Source organism: Protopterus annectens, chromosome 8.part1 (genome assembly GCF_019279795.1).
Source record: "Protopterus annectens isolate FY-2018-M chromosome 8.part1, PAN1.0, whole genome shotgun sequence".
NCBI lineage: Eukaryota > Metazoa > Chordata > Ceratodontiformes > Protopteridae > Protopterus > Protopterus annectens.
The window spans coordinates 238,681,187-238,706,099 of record NC_056742.1 but is presented as its reverse complement, the minus strand read 5'-3'; the positions used below and the strand labels follow the sequence as shown (position 1 = coordinate 238,706,099).

At 41.5% G+C, this 24,913-nt stretch overlaps 1 protein-coding gene across 1 annotated transcript in view; it reads left to right on the top strand.

The window, feature by feature from the left end:
- DYNC1LI2 (dynein cytoplasmic 1 light intermediate chain 2) overlaps positions 1–24,913 on the top strand; it is a 720,614-nt gene that overhangs the window by 585,992 nt on the left and 109,709 nt on the right. The window contains exon 14 of the mRNA XM_044081588.1: positions 15,572–15,597. Coding sequence (XP_043937523.1) covers positions 15,572–15,597 — 26 coding nt within the window. The remainder of the gene's footprint in view (positions 1–15,571; positions 15,598–24,913) is intronic.

Here is a 24,913-nt window from a genome sequence, read left to right as displayed (position 1 = left end):
CTAAATTTGTTGGATGCCCCCTTACGCAAAGGCAACTTATTTGGCAGTAAGGCAGAAGAGGTCTTAAAGATGGAAGAAAAAGCAAAATCTATGCAAACAGTTGAGGATTTCTTACAGGTCCAGCCACCCAGGTTCAGCAGGCATTTTCCCACCAAACATTGGTCCTTTCCTGCTCCCACCAAGCCAGTCCAGCCTAGGCCCCGGGGAACCAGACCCTCCCAGGCAGCAGCCACAGGGAATGCAGGGATCTAAGCAGTGGACTACCTCCACTTCAAAACCAGGAAGTTCTAAGCCACCCCCTTATGGTAAGAACTCTCAATGACTCACCTCCCCCACTCCCTCCCTGTGCTCACCTTCACTTACCCCTAGGAGGAAAACACTCCTTTCACGCAAGCACCTGGGCCACCATTACCAGTGACCACTGGGTTCTGAACATAGTGTCTCAGGGATACAAATTTTCCTTCCACACCCTTCCAACTCCAAAAGGGTTCCCAGATCTACCTCCAAACTAGTGGGCAGAGGCTCAAAAGCAAATCCTTTCCCTGCCTTCTAGGAGTGCAGTAGAGCACGTTCCTGCAGAACAGATAGGCCAAGATTTCTACTCCAGACTTTTTCTGGTGCCCAGAAAGGAGGGCACCTGGCACCCCATCCTCTAATCATCCATTCTAAGCACCTTCCTGGTGATCCCAAAATTCAAAATGCTGACCCTCCAGCAGCTGTTACCCATGCTCAAGGACGGTTGGCTAGCCACCCTAGATCTAAAGGAGGCCTACCTCCACATTCCTATCAGAAGTCATGCAGGAAATATCTCCGTTTCAGGCAGGATCTCAACACTTCCAGTTCTCTGCGCTTCCCTTTGGCTTATCTACTGCTACCAGAGTTTTCACACAATTTGTCACACACATTGCCTTTTGCAGACAAATGTCCAGATTTACCCATACTTAACTCATTCACTCCAGAGCAGCTCAGGAAGAGCTGCCTGCTGAATTCCACCATAGGAACAACAGAGCAGCCTGAGCTCATTTTCAGAAAATCCATTTGTAATACTATACAGAAAACAAATGCTCATAACTCTTTAACTATAAGAGCTACACTAAAAATGTAAAAGCGAAAGTTGTTCAGCAGACACTGACCTTTCCAACAGTGTAAATGTTGATGGTGCATATCAGTCATAATGAAATATTTGGCAAGGAATGCTGATATTGTGCAATTTTTTTAATTTTTTGGAAAAGCAAACCACAATATCTTGGTCTATGTACCATGCAGACCCATACAATTTGAATTTAATTTGTTAGTATGAATGTCAGCTTTAAAATGATACTTTAACCATAACTGTGTGACACTCCTTTCATGAGATATTCACAGAAATGTGATTAGTATATTATTTCTCATAATTGATAAATAAACAAAGCATAATATCTCATCACCTGTAACAGACAGAGCCTACATATCAGTGTAGAAGTTGTGCATCTGAATGTCAGCTTCAAAATGACGCATCATTTGTGCGATTACCATGCTCCCTCGCAAAGATATGGGCATAATAATGAGAAGTATTATAAATGTATAATTTTCATATTTGTACAAGACTAAACAAACTGTGATATCTGTACGTGTGTACAGTGCCTAGACACAGTTCTTTTACCATGATGTAAGGAGTAACACTGTCTTCAAAATGATGCATTACTTCACACAATGTGGTGCTCCCTTGCAAAGTTATTTACCAAAATATGAAAAAAATCATAATTTCCATAACCATAAGTCTCAAACAAACTTTGATATCTGCACATGTGTCAAACATACTGGCACAATTCTTTTACCATATTAGAACCAGCAATACTGTCTTCAAAATGAGATATTACTTGGCACATTCATATGCTCCCTTGCAAAGTTATTTACCAAAATATGAAAAAAATCATAATTTCCATAACCTAAGTCGGAAACAAACTTTGATATCTGCCTATGAGTACAACATACAGGTACCATTCTTTTACCATGTTAGAACTATAAATAATCTTTTCAAAATGAGGTATTACTTATCACATTCAGATGCTCCCTTGCAAAGTTATTTACCAAAATATGAAAAAAATCATAATTTCCATAACCATAAGTCTCAAACAAACTTTGATATCTGCACATGTGTCAAACATACTGGCACAATTCTTTTACCATATTAGAACCAGCAATACTGTCTTCAAAATGAGATATTACTTGGCACATTCATATGCTCCCTTGCAAAGTTATTTACCAAAATATGAAAAAAATCATAATTTCCATAACCTAAGTCCAAAACAAACTTTGATATCTGCACATGTCAAACATACAGGCACAATTATTTTACCATGTTAGAACCAGCAATACTGTCTTCAAAATGAGGTATTACTTAGCACATTCAGATGCTCCCTTGCAAAGTTATTTACCAAAATATGAAAAAAATCATAATTTCCATAACCATAAGTCTCAAACTTTGATATCTGCACATGTCAAACATACTGGCACAATTCTTTTACCGTATTAGAACCAGCAATACTGTCTTCAAAATGAGATATTACTTGGCACATTCAGATTCTCCCTTGCAAAGTTATTCACCAAAATATGAAAAAAAATCTTAATTTCCATAACAGTTATTTGCCAAGCTCAGAGAAATTAATTTTACACAACAAATTTCATAGTAGTGTTTTACTTACTATACTGGTCTGACTTGGTCATGGGTGTTTTCCAATCTTCTCACAATCATGCATGACTCTCCTCACGCCATTGTGGAGGTTGGTCAAGAAGAATGCAATGCCCACCTCAGTTAGGTGAATGCCATCCCTTCTGAACCAGTGAACATCTTCCCTTCCAGTGACTCTCAGAACAGCAGAAGACAGTCTTACCTTATCTGAAATAAAGCATGGGTGGACACTGACAAGGGTGCACAGCCAGGGCACATGTAAAGAGAAAAAGCAGGGTAAGGACCACCGCTCCACTAATATGCCAAGGACAGGCATGGGGCTCCAGATGTTGGTTATCTCTAGTGTCCCATAGCTGTGCCGGCTGCCCACTCAGACTGCTGATACCACTATGGTCTCATGACCTCCTTCAGTGTCAGCAGTCTGCCTTACCTCTGCCTTTTCTCTTTACATATGCCCATTCAGCAATGGACCTAAGGGATGAGGGGCTGAAGTGACTCACTAATTGCTGCCCTGACCTTCATACATTTACTACTCTCACCTACATACTCTGACTACACCTGAAGGGAGGGAGACTGAGTGGAGAGCTACATCAAGGCAACATGTCAAAAGACCAAGACTGACCCAGGCTGTGTCTTTTTGCATGTTTTTGCATTACATCACAGTGGCACACCCAAGCCCATGCTTACCAAGGACAGCAGCACTACGGGACTGTGGTGTAGAGTCTCCAGGTTCCCAACTGCGATCCCGGTGGTTCACAAGATCCATGCTGGCTGGGTATGCCCCCTGTGATGCACCCAGCGACACAATATTCAGCGATGGGACAGCGTAAGGTTTTTGGCTGCTCCCTTTCCAGTGACTCCCAGAACAGCAGAAGACAGTCTTACCTTATCTGAAATAAAGCATGGGTGGACACTGACAAGGGTGCACAGCCAGGGCACATGTAAAGAGAAAAAGCAGGGTAAGGACTGCTGCTCCACTAATATGCCAAGGACAGGCATGGGGCTCCAGATGTTGGTTATCTGTAGTGTCCCATAGCTGTGCCGGCTGCCCACTCAGACTGCTGATACCACTATGGTCTCATGACCTCCTTCAGTGTCAGCAGTCTGCCTTACCTCTGCCTTTTCTCTTTACATGTGCCCATTCAGCAGTGGACCCAACAGCCTGGTCACAACTTTGATGTATAGTGTGCTCTGCACATCTTACTGCTGTCAGCAGTCTGCTAGACTCTTATGGCCATGGTACTCACCAAAGCATTCCATGCATAGGTTAATCTTGCAGGTCGGGCATCCCCATGATGGTTCAGCACGTTTACCCTTGATGGCACAGTTTTTGCATCGTGCCTTCCGCCATTTCACTGGAAAGTGTGAGCCTTCTTCAAATCGTGTCATGGGCTCTGGGATGGTAATCTCTATGCATCTTTTCATATTCTTGTAGGTGGTCAGGATGTGCATGCCTAGGTGTCTTCTAAACTGTAACTGGCTTGCCGCAATAAAACGGCCAGAACGTGAAAGCTGCCGGTGGCTAGCACTCTCACGGAATAAAATGTAAGCATTCACTATGGCCACATCCCATAGGAACCAGAACAAGTACAGCCACCATTTCCTTGCCTTTCGAGCAGTTGGATACTGCGTCCTGAGCTGATCTGCTCGGTCCACCCCATTCATATATGTGTTGTACATGTTTACAACTGGTGGACATGGCACTGCAGCTTTTGTTCCATCGTGGCTGTCTCCGTATGCTGGAGACTGCCAAGGTTGGGTTACTATTGGTTGACAGCAGAAATACTGGGTTGCTATCCTTCCATTCAGTTGCAAGCAATGGTCCACTCTGCAGCTGCTTGTAGAACCCTCGAGCTTTACCAATGGCTTGTCTGTTGAATGTTACAGGCCATCCAGACCTATTGGTGCGATGGTTCCACAGCAGTACAGACCGCCTGCAGCAGTTGCTGTGCCAGAGGGACAGATGAGAAGAAGTTGTCAAAGTAAATGTGATGCTTCTTTCCAATCAGCCCCGTGTTAGGTCAACCACAACTCTGTGTGCCAGTCCAACCTCTGTGGTCTGCTCTGCCTTTCCAGTGTATACCTGGAATTCATGCACATAACCATTATGTGAGTCAGCTAGCACCCATACCTTAATGCCATACCTCTCCGCTTGCCAGGCATAAACTGTCTAAATGTCAGACGTCCACGGAAGCCGACCATGGCTTCATCTACTGCCACCTCACGATGCACATTATACTGTGTCCTACATGCATGAAGTACGGCATCCAGTATTGGCCGTACATGATGGAGCTTGTCATGACCCACACAGCCCTGTGGTCGTCTGAGGTTTTTGTCATTGCAGTGAAAATACTGCTGAATTTTTTCAAACCTCTCCTGTGTCATGTACTCGGCTATTGGGAAATGACCATACAGATGGTGCGTTTCCCAGTACTGCCTGTATTTTGGAACATGTACAATAGACATGTATATTCTGACACCTAGAAATGTGCGCATGTCTCCAGGACAAACTGGACTCCACTGCTTATCAACCTTGCCTGCTGCAGCCTGCCTCTGTGCAGCATAGCGGTTAGTTTCATCAGCAATAAGTGAATATAGTTCCTCTGGGAACATCAAATTGAGGAAGTCCACCTCTGTGCTGACCGAGTCCAGGTTGGTGACTGGGCCGACTGGACACACAAAATCATCAATGTGAACTGGTGTTAGGCGTTTCTCCCATGATAAGTTTCGTGGTGGGCATGATCGCCGTGCCTTTTTCATTAGCCTCCCAGAGTTTTGAATGCAAGGTACCCTGTGATCAGTTACATTACCCACTGGTTTGTACTGACTACTGAGTGGAGTACTCGCACAAATTCCATATTGCGGCACACTCAGATCCTTGCTTGACAAGGAGCTACTTCGGCTCAGATCCAGTGGACTTTCTCCATCTGAATAAACCTGCTGTAGACTGCGCCTGAACTCATGTATAGTAGAAAGCATATCCGCTTCCTCTTCAGCACTAGGCCTGGTTTGGGACTGCAAAGGTCTGTCACTCGGGCCATGTCCGTGCCGTAACTCAGATAGAAGCAATTCATCCTCTGTGTCAAAATCTGATTCAAGTTGCTGACCACTATTGTGTGTGCCATCATACCTTAGCTGGGCTAGTGGCATGTCATCCTCACTGTCGTGGTCAGTTTCATCAAGAGTAGTGAGCTCGGGGTTAGAGGGTAGGGGTCTGTCAGGAATCGCTGGGACAGGGGCATCTTTATCAGCAGTAATAGCCTTCTCACGCAGACGTGCCAGTGGAATATGATCATCGGCATCATAATCATCATCCTCACTCTGGTTTGGCTTACGCTGTGCATCAAGATCCAATTCCATTTCGGACCCACTGGTATTACTGTCAGAATCAGTATCCTCGCCCACGTAAACGTCTGTTAACTTCTTAACAGATGGCATCTTCACTGAGGGGTGTGATGTCAGGTGAATGCAAAGCTGAAAAACATAATTGTATAGAATATAATGTTACTCACCTGCACAGAGGCAGCTGAAAAGCAACACATGCAGTATGTAGTGATAGTTTGACACATTCAACTGTTTCATTATATGTGGTTCAGTTACATTAATTCACAAAGATATGAACTACATTAATAAAATGGATACTTATATCTGTATGTTATAAGTGAAAATACAGATATATATATGTGTGTATATATAGATTATATATTACATATACATATATATATATACACACACACACACACACATATATATATATATATATATATATATATATATACACACACACACACACACACACACACACACACACACACACACACACATATAGATAGATATTATATATAAAATAAGGGGTTTCAGAGGCTAGGTAGTTGAAGAATGGAGGGGGTGGCTTGCAATGACTAGAAGCAGAGAAAAAAAACACAATCTGCCTTGTGCATTCATCAATGTGATAACGAGTTGCACTTGTATAAATAACAGTGACAGCTCCTGATAGTTTTACCTGAAAAGTGATAATGACTCTGTGCTATATTGTAAATGACTAATTGCTAAGGTGATAATGACCTGCCTTTCATTACTGGAAAGGTATGCATGCTCTGACACAGGTGATAATTGCTGCACATCACCTTTTGAGTAGGTAATCATTATCTCCTTGTGCAGCTGTTATGTAATACAGTAGTTCAGTAAAATAGTATAACACTTAGCCCTTCCTCCCACAAGTTGCACACATTATTGACAAAGGCCATAAAAATTCCCAAAATATAACATAGCTCCATGAAGGTAGCAGTCAGCAAGTAATAACATGGGTAACTTCTAGGCAAAACTAAATCATTCAGAATATCTGGAGCACTTGTTTATTTCTTGTGATGGTAGGAATGGACAGTCTGTTTCAAAACGGATCATTTTCAAATGAGTGTCCAAGACCATTACCTTTTGTTATAATCACAAAAAATGTATTCAAGTCAGGGTGAAGGCCCTCTCCAAAATGCATAGAGGAAATCTAGGTTCTGTGACAGGGTTGAATTCTAGAAAGAAAAGTTATTTTTCTCTATACACTTCTATGCTTTTTGATAGATAAAGCTTATGAGAGATGCTATGGAAAGCAAATAAACCAGCAGTTCAAGGTATGAAATTTGGTTAGAAATGTGAATATCTGTGACAATACAAAGCAGTCACAGTTCAGCAAGCAAACTGTAAACATTTCAATATCTCCTTTCATACCTTTCAACTGTGCCTCAGTGAGCTCAGTCCTCCCTCCTAAAACTGTTAAGTTTGGAAAAAAAGTGGTAAGTTACACTTTAGAAAATAAAGACAGTTCATGTGGGAAAGTGGGTTGTGCTCTGGTGAGACCTGCATGGCTTTGTATAGTGTGCCTCGATAAACTATGTTTGGGGTGGTTGCAAATGAAATAAGATAAATGCATGTTGTTTTGAGTACTACCTAACACTGCATCACCAATGTACATTTATCTCCCTTCCGCTTCCTCTCTCCCTCTCAGATTATTTCTTTCTCCAAGAACAAACAAAAGGGGAGAAATAACAGATCAATATAGCCTTTAGTAATTTAATTTAATTGAATCTTAAAATTTTTTGCACTACATGCATCTAAGCTTTACTTCTGATGTTCGTATCTAAACAAATGATAAATGTATTATAACTGCACCAGGAGTTTAAGTTCTGCTCACTCAGATCAGAACACTAGAAGTCACAATAGAAGTCGCAATACTTTTAGGTGAGCTGGCTTTCTCTAAATTCAGGTAAAAAAATCTATTAAAAAAGATGCCCTGGTAAGATACTAACCAGCAACCAGGATGCTCTGACTTTATTCACATTTCAGGGAGTCTAGAAATGAGCGTGTTTCTCTTGCAGCACAGAGTAGACTCATGTCCAGTATAAATGCATAATTGTTTTCAATCATGACATGAAGCAATACGTCTAAGTACAGTTAATCACGAACTTACTAACACCCTAGCCCAAAGGTTCCTGGAATTCATAAATTCAAATGCAATGGAACAGCTAGTCACCTCTCCAAAAAAGGGGAGATATTATAGTAGACCTGATCACAAACATGGGGACAAAGTGCTCCACACCGGAAGTATACCCCTCACTAGTGAGATCTGACCACAAACTAATCACCCTGGGTATACACATCCCACCTCCACCCCCAACACAAAAGACTACAGTGAAAAACTTCTCAAAAGCTGACTTTACACTTCTTATAACTGAGATGGTATCCTTTAATCCCACTGGGCCAGTGGAAATCACATCCCACAATGCAGAATCCTTCACAAATGCTTTCTATGTACATCTCCAAGAATGCATGGATCATGCAATCCCAAATAAAACCAAGACCCTCTCCACCAAGGGAAGGCGTCCTGTCTAGTGGACCCCAGCCATAAACAAATTGTACAACAAAAGGAAACTACTGCACGTTCTCTCATAAAAAACATCCAAGGCCAACTTTGAGAGAAAATCGCTATGGACACTAAAGATAACCACAAGGCCTTCTTCAGCTATGTTAGAAACCTGGGCGGAAACCCTCAGATATGCTCAGAGTTAGTTCACAATGACAAAAAATACACTGAACCCACAGATATTACCAACATTCTGGCAGACAGGTTCAGTGCAAATTTATCCCCTCCCTCACCCCCAAAAGAAGAAATACTTATCCCAGCTGAATGTAACCTCCCTGTCATCTCAGATGTCCAGGTGAGAACCGCCCTCAGTAAAGCTAAAAAGACAGCATCAATGGGACCTGACGGTATCCCAGGTTGCGTGCTACGTGAACTCCAAGAGGAGCTAAACCCGCACATAAAAATGCTATAGCCTTACTACAGGATATGTACCTGAACACTGGCGTACAACAACAGTAGTCCCAGTCCAAGAGGGCAAAGCAGTCCATACAGCCTACCTCTGTAATATTCCCTCTTTATTAATATAAATAAACCATTTATTTTATGACAGGGTGCCTAAAGAGGAGTTGTGGTATTGTATGAGGAAGTCGGGAGTGTAAGATTGGTGCAGGATATGTACAAGGGTAGTGTGACAGCAGTGAGTCTGCGGTGTGAGTGACGGATGCGTTTAAGGTGGAGGTGGGATTACATCAAGGATCAGCTTTTATCAAGCTTCTAACATTTTGGGTCTTATTGACTTTCTATAAATAACAAAACTTGATCACACAGTAAGCCAACCAGAAAATATACTCATTTCCATACATTTTACTCGGGGAAAAATGAATATGACTTAGCGTTTCAGCAATAATAAATAGCAAACATTGAGTGAGGTCTCCATAAGCAAATTTTAAACACTAATTATAACTTTAGGATGGAAAGTAACAAAATGTATACTGCTAGACTCGTCCTCATTAGTTATACAACCAACTTTGTTCATGGCATTCCTCAGCAGCCCTATATACTTACTTATCTTGATTTACATTGTAAACTAGTTTCCAAACATGCACAATCACTGCATAAGTAGAAGTCATCTGAATAATTTCACAGATATCTGTAACTACTGAAGAGGTTGCTGCTAGCAAAGAACTTTATATTTCAATGTATATCTACCAGTTCAGAGGTTCTAGCTGCTTTATGGAAGCTTTCTAGTTCAAATGTGTTTTATAGTTTTACATAACTACACACATTTACATCTAATTTCTATACCAGAATGCAAAAATCAAAGCTAAAATTGAAACAGCTGGCAGCAACTATTCAGACACTCCATTTCTATTACTGAACCAAGCATCTAAAGACACTGAACCAAGCATCTAAAGACACTGAGCTAAGCATCTAAAGACACTGAGCTAAGCATCTAAAGACACTGAGCTAAGCATCTAAAGACACTGAGCTAAGCATCTAAAGACACTGAGCTAAGCATCTAAAGACACTGAGCTAAGCATCTAAAGACACTGAGCTAAGCATCTAAAGACACTGAGCTAAGCATCTAAAGACACTGAGCTAAGCATCTAAACACAGTACCTGTATTCATATCCTTTCCCTAACCTTATCATACCATAGCATATATTTAGAATGCCTTTCTCTAATGATAATAACATCACTTCTTCTAATGATTTCAGATTGGCATCTAAAGACACTGAGCTAAGCATCTAAAGACACTGAGCTAAGCATCTAAAGACACTGAGCTAAGCATCTAAACACAGTACCTGTATTCATATCCTTTCCCTAACCTTATCATACCATAGCATATATTTAGAATGCCTTTCTCTAATGATAATAACATCACTTCTTCTAATGATTTCAGATTGACATCAAACAGAAGCCCAATATCGAAACTGTCCTGTAGCTAAGACTAGAATTGCTATGACCTTTCTGCTACATAAATAATTGTAAAGCAATGCATATCTAAACACAATTGATTAAACCTAGATAACCAAACCAATCCAATCCAAGCACTTCACTTTACTAACATATTAGCAAGAATACAACACTCTGTTTCCATCCTGACAATAAGTAGGCTGAAGGCTAAATCATGTCCGTGGTTAACAACTAACAAACAAGCTCATGAAACTGAAAGATTGTGCCTGGGATAAGTAAAAACAAGGCACAGAAAATCCACTCTTACATCAGTCACTCCTATCCACCAGGAAATCCAGCAGAATGGCTACTACCAGTGCTAAAGCAATATACCTTAGGAAAACAAAACCATATGCCTCTAAAACAAAATCATCCTAGAGAAAAATTAAACAGCTAACAACTTTTTACATTTCTAGCTTCACACTTTCTTTTAAAAATGCAGGCATTTATGAAGCAATCCCCTCCCACAAAGAAAAAAAGTACTGAAGGCTGAAATCCTTCAGAAGGATCCGTTTGCCACAAGCATACTTGCTAGTAACTTACCTGTAACATGATCAGCCGCCACAGAAACACAACCAAGTACACATTCTAAAAAGTTGTCTAAGGGAAAAACAACAAATTTCTCCTGTATGACAGAAAGTCGCTAATCAAAAACGTGCGAGACGTCAGCGGTAAATACACATCAGCGGTAAATACACAATCCTCCAAAACTTATGAAGTCAAACCTTCCGGGTTTACAGGAAACCACGCATAACGCAAAAAGTGTTTTCCCCAAGACACGGTTCGGACCTACTCTATAGTTGAACATACAGTGAAAAAGTACATTTGAAAATGAAATTCCAGAAGCAGATAATCTACAATAAATGTCCAAAAAATGTTCTTTGCTGTGCCTAAGTCCCACCAAACAAACGGAAGATAAATATGAAAAAAGAAAGGTGAGACACAGCTGGATGTTCCGTTGCTTTATTAAAATTCGCCAAAAAGTATATCCAAAAACATATAAAAAAACACCAACCCAATATATCCACTGACAAGCACTTTCGGGTGGAAACCCTTCATCAGATCACATACAAAAAACCATTCCTGTTATTTAAAATAAGATCTAGCCAATAAAAAATCAGTAAAAAACCCGCCTTTTCTGTAAGGCTGGCTTTAAAGGTACATACTCATTTAACCCAGGAGTTCTGTGGGCCATCAATTTCAAAATCCATTTGGATTCCATGGATTCAGTTAATAATTTAACATCTCCTCCCCTATTATTCATAATAACATTGACCACTGCTTTAAACTTGAAACTATGCGTGGGATATATCTCAATATGCTTGTATAAGGCATTATGTGGGTCTTTGTTCCTGATTGATGACAAATGTTGCAATATTCTTACCTTAAACATATTGTTGGTTTTGCCAACATAAAAACCTGTGCGCTTGGTACATTCCGCTAGATAGACTAAATTACTTGTCCTGCAAGAAGCTTTTGCTTTAAAGCTAAAAGCATATCCACTAACTGGGTGTATAAAGGTATAATTAATAAATTGACAGGCTTTACAATAGCCACATGGAACACTACCAATTTTTTCTTTGAAAGTGCATAATTGGGTGACTGTTTTTTCCTTACATAGTATATCTTTTAGGTTCTTATTCCTCCTGTAACCAAACTGTGGACGGACCCCCAAAATGTTCCTTAACTTGCTATCTCCCCTCAAAATGTTCCAGTTTCTATTGACTATGTCCCTAATATCTCCTTTATTACTACTATACGTAAACAATATTCTTGGTTCATTAGGCTTATATGTGATGCTAGGGGGGAGTTCTCATTTCCCCTTTTCTACATTTAAGCCATGGCTTAAATCTATTTTCTCTCTGAGTGATTAATGTCAACCATTCTATTAATTAGTTCTCCTTTGTACCCCCTTTCTAAAAAATTGTTCTTCAAGTTGGCCACCTCTCTCTCATACACCTTGTCATCCAAACTCAGTCTGGAAGCTGAGTGAATGGGCGTCATACATATATATCGAAATACACAAATTTGCATAGACATATTTTTTCCCCTCTTGTGGGAGTGGTAACAAGTTGTTCCATAGCATTTGAGTTTATAAATTCTAGGAACCTTTGGGCTAGGGTGTTGGAGCTAGAGTAATGCTCCCAGTCTATGTTTGGGTAGTTGAAGTCGCCCAATAAAATGGTGTTTGGAGAGACCTTCATATTTTCCAGTGTTCTCAGGAAGGCTGAGTGGAGTTCCTGGGTTTGGGAGGGTGGTCTGTAGCAGGCTATAAACTGGAAGTCAGTTTTACCCACTGTTAGTTGCACATGGATAATCTGATGCTTCGTGCTGTGCCACCAACCTGGAGGTATGGGTATCTTTGACAAATATTGATACTCCCCCTCCTTTTGTGGTTTGGTCCAAGTTTTGGGGCCGAAAAGCATGGTATGAGGTATAATCTGGTAGTGCTGGGGTGCTCTCGGGAGCCTTGAACCAGGTTTCTGTTACTGCACAGATATCGATGTTCTCCATGTTATGGAGAGTTTCGAGTGCATGCATCTTGAGGTTTAGACTTCTGGCGTTGAGTAGCATTACTCTTAGTTTCTTATCCCTTGTGATACCTATGGAGGTGGGTTTGTCTTTTGACCCTTGCCTAAAAAAGGCACTATGGCGGTAGCAAGAGCCTTTGCCAATATCCGAAAGCCCAGGGGTGACAGGTGCAAGCCGTCCCTAGCGAAGCATCGTGGCTTGTCGAGCATGTCATCCCAGGCTGACGGGCATTGGATCCCCTTTGAATGACACCAATACTTTAGCCAATTGTTAAAATTGATAATTTTGTCTTTATACTGTGGCATCATTCTTGGTGAGGGTAAGATGATACTCAAGGTCAGGGTCATACCGGCCTGGGTTATATGCTCAGAGCGCTCCTCTATGTCTCTCTTCATGTAGTCCAGGGAGGTACGTCTCAGGTCATTCACACCAGCATGGACAATGAGTGCTATATCACATTCATAGACATAAATACTCGTATGTGCATTTACTATTTTCTTTACACTCTTACAAACTGCTCTTCCAAATGATTATTCTCTTTTGATTACACCCCCACACAAATTTATACCATATTTATATACAAACACACACACACATACAGTGGATATAAAAACTATTACACACCCCTGTTAAAATGCCAGGTTTTTTTGATATAAAAAAAATGAGACCACAATAAATGGTTTCAAAACTTTTCCCACCTTTAATGTGACCTATAACCTGTACAATTCAATTGAAAACCAAATGTAAGGGGAAAAAAACGTACAATAAGCTGGCTGCATAAGTGTTGTTTGCACCCCCTTAAACTAATACTTTGTTGAAGCACCTTTTGAACTCTCCAACAAACTCGATAGTTTTAAACTACTGCATAAACATCTAAAAACCTCCTGGTCCTGGCACATGTTCATCAGCAGGTTAAGACTTTGTGCTCATCATATGACACTCTTTCAAATATTACCCTTAAACAGAACACTCAGCCTCACATTGAAATGACAAAATATTTTTTATACCACATCTGCAGCCTGTACAATTCACTAAGTTGCACGTGGGCTCTTAAGTAAACTTCTATCTCTGTAAAATGTGTGCATGTAACTACTTAACGTATATACACTTAAATAGAAATGTAACTACTCTGCTTTTAACTGGAAAAAAGTATAATGCAATGTAAACAAATGGGAGTTTTTCCCTAGGCCTCTGCTGAAAATGGGCATTACCCAGTCGGACTCTCCCTGTAAACAAAGGCAAATTAATAAGTAAACTGCAAACCTTTGCAAATGGAACTATGCAATTACATACAGGATTAGGATGGTGAGCAGGAGTAGGTGTATGAAATACAGGAGTATAGGGTCGTAAGATTCACTAAGAAGAGGATCTTTTTGGAAGTGGATTAAGAAAGCTGGGACAATGAAGAAGAAAGCAGATACAGGGTGATAGTATTGAGAAGAGAGGAGAAGATGGGGGGAAAGGAGTGGTAGCAGGGGTAGGAAACTGGTAGCCCCTACAAGACTGTTCAGAGATAAGAGTCGAGTATGTTAGTTATTAATTAAGGAGCAAGAACAGAAGCAAGTACTAAGAAATACTTTCTTAAAAATAGAATTGCTAAATGTCAAACAGCTTAAAAAGTGTGCCCCTAAATGATTACCCTTAAAGTTTTCAAAGCAAAATTCAACATGGTCAAAATTATATCTTAAACAATCAGTTAAAGTAAATGAGAAACTACAATAATACATACACTGCAACTTATTGTTATGACATCTAAACAAAAGTAAAAGTCTAACAGTAAAGCAGCCGTGCTTTTGCTCTAAAGCCAGAAAATAAACCTTGTCTAGTGCAAGACCCAAACTTGACAATGCTTAAGGGTGCTTTAACAAAAGCTTAAGGATGCCCCACTGCTGCCAAGACTTGGTTTCAAGATCGGGACTAACAAAAGGCAGTATCAGCTGGCAAACAGCAGTGGCAGAAAGTAAAACTGCCACACATACATATAGAAAAGTAAGGCAGATAAAAAAAAAAAGTGTCAACAACTTTTAAACCCCTTAGTTCTATACTGGAGCAGTTTGTTTCTGTTTGCTGTGCTGGTCTTTGCCAGCTTTCAAATATAGTAACACATTTTGAGCTCCTGCTGCACCCCCCACCTTACCTTTACCGCTGGTAGTACATGGAACAAATAAAGCTCCATATGCTACAAAGAATTATGAGCGGGTTGCCAGTCAGTCTTTTACTATATACACACTACACGGATGCCAATATTCACCTCTGAGGGTGAACTGCTTGGTATCCATGTCTCCAGCATATACACAGGTTAAAATTCATAACCGGACCATAACGTCTGTGATATACACACCCCACATAGCGCGCACATACCTACGTTTGCACTTGCAAACAGCATATTTATACATGTACACACTATATGTATAAGCGTGTATATAGGACATAAAAACAGATGCCTTTAAAAATGTTTAGGAGACAAACAGGCACTCTAAACGGAGCTGGACCTCCCAATCAAAAATGCACGGACAAAAACAGAAAAAAACTTCAGCAAAATGGCTCTAAAACTGAAGCAAGAAAAGCAACCCCCAGTTCCGAAGCATTAAACATTAAACTTCCTCAATATAAATTCATAAAACCACATATTTTTGGTCACTTCATAAAACACAATTTTCTGTCCACACTTCTTTTACTATATACACACTACACGGATGCCAATATTCACCTCCGAGGGTGAACTGCTTGGTATCCATGTCTCCAGCATATACACAGGTTAAAATTCATAACCACATGAATGGAGTGGTGAAAACACTCTATTCAACATCCTCTTCACAAAACATGTTAAGTAACAAATAAAATAACAAAAATGAGGCTACATTGTAAAATGTCAAACATGTTAAAATAGTGATGAAACGCCAATGGCACAATTCCCCTCAACCAAGCCCACCACACACACACACCATCCCTTTACTGTATGGAAATAATGAAAACATTACTTGACAACATACCTCAATCTCTTAGAGCAAGAAATCTGGACAAAACCATAAATAATGGGGAGAACAATGGCCTCAAAATAGGAACAATTTTTAAATACTGCACTTACAAAGATAGAAAGTTGATAAAACAACAAGTTTTGCATTTTTCATGAATTTCCTGAAGGGGATGAGACGTCTGTCAATATTTTCTTACTGTGATCCGTAATGATTTGCCAAAGATTAGCCAGAAAAAAAAAGACCAAAAATATGAGAGACAAATCTGGAGAATTTTGAGGTATGTTTTACAACACAATTATAAAAAATCTCACCCATACAAACTACTAGCTACAATTAGGCAAACTAAACCAATGATTCTGAAATGAGACAACAATGTAAAGTTATAACCCCCTCCCCCCACAAAGTACTAGCTAGTATTAGGCAACCAAAAGCAATGATTCTGAAGTGAAACACACTTTTATAACACCAATGTGCTTTACTTCCCCCGAGTACGGGAAGTTACACTTTCCACTGAAATAACCATTTAGAATTATCTCATTAAGAAGAGAAACAGACAAAGTCTGCCAATTACAGAAGAGAGATGCGATAATAATAATAATAAAAAAAAAATCCACACTCTACGTAATGCTGAATCCACACACGAAAACAATTAGGGCAAAAAGCTAAATGACCCATCTTTTGAGGGACCACTGGACAGCACACGCTGAATCCACACAAGAAACCAATTGGGGCAAAAAGCTAAATGACCCATCTTTTGAGGGACCACTGGATAGCACACGTATAAGTCAAAAAGTTGTTGTTATTTTGTCATTCTCAAACTTGAAAACCATAACACACCAAAACACGTCACTTGGAATTACAGAAAGTGACAGCGTGTACCTTTCTAAATACATTTATACCAGGAAAGCAGAAAAAAAAAACAACTTTGATGAAGTAATGCATCGATGCTAAGTTGAAGTAATTTTTATACCTTAACTAAGCAAAAAACTTTACTGTGACCAATACAAATTAAACAAAACAACAGAAACACTTAATTCAGAAAATAAATGAGAAACTTCACCACAGAACAAGTGCCCAATGACCCACCTCCCACTTTGGCTAAATCAAATTCATTCTACCCAGAAAACACGTGCACCCCAAGTCAACCGGAATGCAAAACATAAAATAAGAAGGAATAAGAAGGAATTATATTACTACTTTAGCTGAAGTTTAACAACTAGGGCCTTCCACTCTTTAAAGTCTCTAGCAATGATCTGTCACTAGCAATGCCACCTCCCTACATCTATATCCAAGAAGCCTCCTTCTGCTACCTCGAAAATGAGGCCCATTTTAGTGCCCGATGTGACCTGTTCGGGAAAGCACTCCTCGGCGTGTGCATCTGTACTGACAAAATAACACGATACTGTGGAAATGCAGACCGCAAGAAGCGTTAAAAGCTCGGAGAGTGTGAACATTTTGGAGCTTAGAAAGGAAAGGGAAAATATAAATTCATAATTATTTCCACCTACCGCACAGCTAAACCCAAACCTACACCTTGAGCCACTTGCATCTCCACATTTCTGCACAGCTCCCAACAAAAAAAAAAAAGGATACAAAAGTAAAAAAAAATATGAGGGCTTACCGGAAGAAACAAACAATAATGCCAAGCTGACCGGGAACCGATAGTGCGAGCCGAGAAATCTTTGAATGCTGGTAAGAAAAAGAGGATCCAGCGGCAGGTGAAATCTCCAAATCTTTGGAAAAATAAAAGAAGTACCTGTTGCTGGACCCTCTTTTATATTAGAGAAGACAAGAAATTTGGTTTGGGGGTGGAGGTGTTATGCAAATGGTGGCTTGGATTGCAAGAATCCGATTGGCTGCCACCACTTGCTTTACAAAGAACTTTCAAACCCAATTTTCTACAAAATCTTTAATGTTACCTTAATGTAATAAGCTGAATCGTAACTACAGAAGGTAAATTACACATTCTGTTACAATTTCAGCTTGTTTTACATTGAGGTGAACTACAAATCTGGAGTCTCGCTTGTGGAAGGGACTCAGAGCTAATGGCTTGCAATTTGAATGTTCTCATGGCGCGCTCGGTGTTGAGCACACAGGCGCCATGAGAAGGTACTCTGGGCTAATGAGTTAAATGACTGCCTTATTCAGGCAGACAGGAAAAGCTGCTCAAGTACCTGGCCTTTGCAAAGACCCTACTAACCTCTGGTTCCCTATTAGAAGACTGAAGACGCATTCTTTCAAATGCGAGTTGGTCGAACTCAAAAGCCTGAAACAGCAAAATATCGAAACTGCTTTTAAGCAAATTCTTTCCCTGGTAAAGAATTTGCTTGGCCACTTCATTACTTTGATTTCGGCACTGTAGTTCAGTCTCTGAGTTGGTATACTTAAGTAGTGGAGGTAGGGGGTGAAGCCCCCCACTTAATGTAATGTTTAAAGTGTTTTTTTTTTTTTTGTTGGAACAACGATTTTTTTTTTCCCCTAGGAAAAAAAATCGCTGTTCTGACAGTTTGAAATTGTAAGCTTTCGTTTACATAGGGTCAGTTAATCACTGTTCACTTTTTTAAGCATTCGGTGATCTAATATAGACCCTAACCTCCCTAGGGTACACAATGAAAAGAAATCCAAACAGGTGCCCACCCAAAGGATTATCTTCCTGGGAGTAAGCCTGGACACAGCATCCCAGATGGCATTCCTTACACCAGAAAAACAAATTCTCCTGACAGATTACTTCTCTCAACTAGCCACCCAGGCCCCAGTTATCTGCAAGGAAGATCCTGCAAGCTATGGGGTTCATGACATCTTGCATACTACTCATTCCGTATGCCAGACATACATATGAGCAAACTTCAGTGGTACCTAAAAAGCCTTTAGTGTCAACACTCTCAATACCTGGAAACTCTTACACCTATAATTCTTTGCCCCAGAAAATATTTTCTTTGGTGGGCAATAGCATGCTCCCACAACAAGGAACTGCCTTCTCACCTCCCCCCTGCCCACCCATACCCTACCACAGACACATCAGACTCTGCTTGGGGTGCATACCTGGACAAGCAGGTGCATACAGGGCCAATGGTGCCCGCAGCAAATCCCTCTGCACATCAACCAAAAAGAGATGATAGCTGTCCAGCATGCCTCGATAGCTTTCAAACCCCTTCTCTCACCAAGGGCTCTCCTAATCAAAACAGACAACACCATTGTGATGTGGTATTTAAACAAGCAGGGAGGAACTCACTCCTACCCTCTATTCAGGCTGGCCATGAACCTTTGGCACACAGCCTCTGCCATGCAACTGCACCTGTTAGCACAATTCCTACTAGGCTCTCTCAACTCTCTGGCAGACCATTTAAGCAGAAATCTTCTGGACCCACACGAGTGGCAGCTCAACAGAAGAACCTTCACCCTAATAACTCAGAAATGGGGCACCCCAAAGGTCGAAGTCTTTGCTTCCCACACCAACCATCAGCTCAGCAAATTCAGCACCAAGAAGCATCACTGTATGGCTTGGAAAGTGGATGCCCTGTCCTTCCCCTGGGTCAATCTATCGGTCTATCCCTTTCCTCCACTACCTCTCGTCCCCAGGGTACTGCTCAAAATAAAGGAGGAAAAAAACAAGAACAGTTCTTATAGCTCCAGATTGGCCTCGCCAGTACTGGTACCCCTTGCTTAGCTGCCTGTCCCCACTACCAACATGGCATTTTCTTCAGATTTCAAACCTCCTGACCCAGAGGGAAGGGGAATTCCTGCATCCTCATTTGCAGACACTCAGATGTTCGTGTTTCACTGCTGCAGTCATTACACTTGGGTTATCCTGCCATCGGGCGGGCCCGCAGTCGGCCTGAGTTCCAAAGTCTTGGTCCGGCATCGGTTGCTGTCACCTCTTCTCTGACGTCAGTGCGCCAGGGGTATTTAAGCAGCAGCCGATGCCATTTTCTTCAGTCTTTCTAGCCGCGCGGTGCCCGAAGCAAAAGCAGTTCGCAAGTGCCAGTCGGCTGACTCCTGAGATTTCAAATTCGATTTCAGAACCGAAGTCTTCAATAAAGCTAAGTACCCCGTTGGGTAAAATATTTTCTTGCCTCAGACCAATGTCAGAAAAAGTTAATTGTATTTCTTGTGGGAAGCAAATACCTCATAAGGATTTTCATTCTTACTGTATTCCATGCCTAGGCCCAGACCACGACATCACTAGCTGTCGGTTTTGTGCTAGATTTAACAAATGCACTGTTAATCGTCTGTTTGATTTTGCTCGCCATTATTTTGGGCAAAGGTTTAATTGCACAATGCCATCGGAACAACCGACCGGAATGCATAAAAAGTGCAAAGATAAAGATAAGGAAAGGCTTCCGAGGTCCAAAACTGACGAAGCCTCTTCTAGGCCAGTCGCCGGTTCACCAGTTTTCAGTGAGGCACTTTCGCAGCCCCTGACACCCGCTACCTCAGAACCACAGGCCGTGTCCGACTCCCACGTGGAGGTGCCTAGGCCTCTGAAAGCCTCAAGGTGTTGGGCCAACAGAGATTAACCCTTCAGATGGGTCCGGAGCTGCTGAGCAGGCATCGGCTTCTGAGGGTGTTTTCAGGCCTACTCAACTTACCATTACAACTACAGCCAAGACTAAGCCTAGACTAAAGACAAAGAAGCAAGTGCAGCATTCACCTGGACAGGCCTCCATACCTAAAAAACAGATGCTCAAGATGGCCGAAGACTTTGATCAGGGGTTAATATCCCCCACCTGATAAAAGGCCTAGGCAGGATACAGACTGATTCCTCTGACCAGGTTTCAATATATTCTGATTCCTCTTCAGACCAGGGATATTCTTTACCCCCCTATGAGGATTCTGATGCTGAAGAATCCATTCTTTCAGCCTCTCCTCCTGAGGATTACTCTTTTGGGGAAACTTTATATACCATGAGGGAGCATTTCCATTGGGAGGGCCAGGATTACTCAGAATCCAAGAAAAGGCTCCGAGACTTTCTTTTGCTGCCTCAGCACAGGCCCCTTGCTATTCCACCAGTGTTGGACATTGTGGATGATGTGTTCTCTGAATCTAGTTTAAACCCTGATTCTTTACCCCCAGCTCCAGTCAAGCCAGACATGTACTACAGAGTCCCTGACTCTCACACATTTCTTTATAAAAACCTGTTGCAGACCCAGAAACTATTTCCCAGGGTCCCAAAGGGGTTAAGGCTTCCACAGCTAAGAATCCAGTTCCCTCGGATAGGGACTGTAGAGCATTAGACAGATGGAGAAAGAAAGTTTACACCTCTGTAACTTTAGCAGTGAGAGCTCTGAATTGCCAGTTTCACATGCTTAAGTATCAACAATATTTACTCTCTCAATTAAAACAGAAAATGGGTATATATGTAGAACAAGCTTGACTATAAGGAAATACAGGATTTATTGCATGCAGCTGAACAAGTGGGAAAGCATACTTTGCAATGTGGTTTTGATTCATTAGAAGCTTCTTGTAGAGCAGCAGTTACAGGATCTGTGATTCGAAGGCATGCTTAGTTAAAAGAACAAAGTTTACCAGATCATGATAAGGCAAAATTACTGGATGCTCCTTTGCAGCAAGATAATTTATTTGGTATTAAGGCAGAAGAGGTATTAAAAATGGAGGATAAGGCAAAATCTATGCAAATAGTGAAGGATTTCTTACAGGTACAGCCACCACAATTTAGCAGAAATTGGCCTACTAAGAATTGGTCCTTTCCAGTATCAGACAGGCCACAAAGAGGCAGATCTCAGCCACAAGGTTCTTACAGACCACGACAGTGGGGTGCTTCAAACCCAAAACAAGGTGAGGATAAGTCGCAACTTTACAGGAAACAGTCCGAGTGACTTCCCCCTTCCAATGCCAATCTCTTACCTTTTGGCAGCTCCCTTGGGGGGGGTGGGGGGACTAGCACTTTTTTCTCAAAACTGGCAAGCAATCACCCAAGACAAATGGGTGCTGAATATTGTCTCAGGGTTACAGGTTCCACTTTCACACTTTTCCAAGGCTAAAAGGAATGCCAGACCTGCCACAAAATCAATGGGCAGAGGCACAAAAACAAATTACAGCTCTCATGGACATGAGAGCTATTCAAAAAGTACCACAGCAGGAAAAAGGACAAGGATTTTACTCAAGACTCTTCCTAGTACCCAGAAAGGACAAAGCCTGGAGACCCAATCTGGACCTTTCCACTCTACTTACCTGGATGTTCCGAAATTCAAAATGCTGACACTACAGCAACTCCTTCCCATGTTGGGCAAGAAAGCTTGGCTTGTTACTTTGGACCTCAAAGAGGCATACCTGCATGTCCCTGTTAGACAAAATTGCAGAAGATACCTCAGATTCATAGCTGGTTCGATACACTACCAATTCTCTGCACTGCCTTTTGGCTTATCTACTGCGCCCTGGGTCTTTACCAAGTGCCTGGCACCAGTAATTGCATTTTGCAGATAAAACGGAATTCAAATTTATCCATATCTGGATGACTGCCTATTCAAGCAGAGAGCAAGGACATTCTTCTACAGCATCTGGCGTTCGTAAAAAGATTAAGTTGCCTAGGGTACACAGTAAACGAAAAGAAATCAAAACTAGTGCCCTCACAAGAGAGAATATTCCTGGGTGCCAGCTTAAATACAACGGCCCAGATGGCTTATCTCACGCCAGACAAGCAAGGACAACTGACTCAGTAATTTCAATTGATGGCAACAAAGTCCCAACTCCCTGCAAGAAAAATTCTGCAGGCCTTGGGATTCATGGCATCCTGCATTCTACTAATTCCATATGCAAGACTGCATATGAGGAAATTACAATAGTACCTAAAAAGTGTTTGGTCTCAACGTTCTCACAGCTTGGAGACATTAATACCTCTAATTCCCTGCCTACAACAGGAGTTTCGATGGTGGGCACAGGCATGTCACCTCAACAAGGGTCAGCCTTTCACTCTTCCCACAGCCAGGCAGACTATAACAGACGCCTCGGATTACGCCTGGGGAACACACATGGCAGGAAAATGTATTCAGGGCAAATGGACCACAGAACAAATGCCTCTTCACATCAATCAAAAATAGATGTTGGCTGTACAAAATGCCCTAACAGCTTTCAAGGACCTTCTGCATCCAGGACAATTAAGGACAGACAACACCACAGTGATGTGGTACATAAGCAAAGGGGTACTCATTCTTACCCCCTATGCAGGCAAGCCATGACCTTGTGGAACACTGCTATAACTTATCAAGTTCATCTGCAAGCACAATTCCTGCCAGGAAAGAAATACTGTGGCAGATGACCTAAGCAGATACATCATGGATCCTCACGAGTGGAAATTAAATCCGCAAGTTTTCAGCATGATAATGCAAAAATGGGGGTGACCGGACATAGACCTCTTTGCCACCCCACTGAATTGGCAACTACAAAAATTCTGCACAAGGACTTATCACACCCAAGCATGGAAAGTGGATGCTGTTTCATTCAGCTGGAAAAACCTAAGTGTTTATGCCTTCCCAGCACTGCCTCTCCTTTCAAAGCTACTCCTAAAAGCCAGACAATTCTGATTGCCTCAGACTGGCCACGCCAGCACTGGTACCCAATCTTAAAGAACTTAGCTCAAGGTCCACGTTGGATTTTGCCTCAAATTCCGCACCTTCTGACTTGGCAAAACAATCCGATACTGCACAGTCAGCTCAAAACTTTAAACCTGGCTGCATGGAAGATTCAATAGCCAAACAGACAACTTCTCTCTCTAAAGCTGTTATGGATGTCATTTTGAAGGCCAGGAGGCCTAGCACCAGGAAATCTTATTCAGAAAAGTGGAAAAGATTCTGTGCCTGGAACCAGTCTCAAAACCTTGATCCTCTGGTCCCTAACATTCCTCCGATACTACAATATTTGACTGAGATGCTGGACAAAGGACTATCCTTCTCATCCATTAAGATTCGCGCTTCTGCCATCTCGGCTCATTACAACACAGATCATCCTATTTTTTCTCACTCTTTGCTAAAGCAGTACCTCAGAGGGGCTAAAAACATAAGACCGCCCCGGAAAGCACCAACACCAACTTGGGACCTCAATTTCGTTTTGGAAAAGCTCACTTTGCCTCCTTTTGAACCAGCCATTTCAGCAGAGTTAAAATATATATCATGGAAAACTGCTCTGCTTCTGGCAATAACCTCAGCACGAAGAGTCTCAGAACTGCAGCCACTAATGGCAGTGGAGCCTTTTATCATTTTCCACCAAGACAGGGTTTCTTTAAGAACAAACCCTTCCTTTATGCCTAAGGTGGTATCCAGTGTAGCTGTTAACCAAACTATTCACTTGCCAACCTTTTATCCAAATCCCCAGAATAAAGGGGAGAGACTTCTACATTCCTTGGACATACACAGGCAATTACGCTTCTACTTGGACAAAACAAAAGCTTTCAGAAAAACTGAACAATTGTTTGTATCATATGCTGCAGGATCACAGGGAAAGGCTATTTCAAAACAGGCCATTACAAAGTGGTTAGGACACTATATCCGGTTCTGCTACACACAGCATGAGAAACCTGTACCATCTAACATTAGACCACATTCCACCAGGGCAACTGCTACTTCTACTGCATACCTTAGAGGAGTACCTACCAAAGATATCTTAGAAGCTGCAACTTGGAGTTTAGTGCACACCTTTACCAAGCATTACCATTTGCCTCTTTATTCTAGGTCCAGAGCTGGCTTTGCCACTGCAGTGCTGCAGGGCCTCATAGCCACACCAAATCCTCTATAGAGCCAGCCACCCAAACTCAGCTTTGGGATTCTACCCAAGTGTAATGACTGCAGCAGTGAAACACGTGAACATAGTACAGTTTTGTACCTACCATAAATGTAGATGTTCGAGTGTCTTCACTGCTGCAGTCCAGGTTACCCACCCGCCAGCCCCTTTTTCTTATCTGGGACTAAC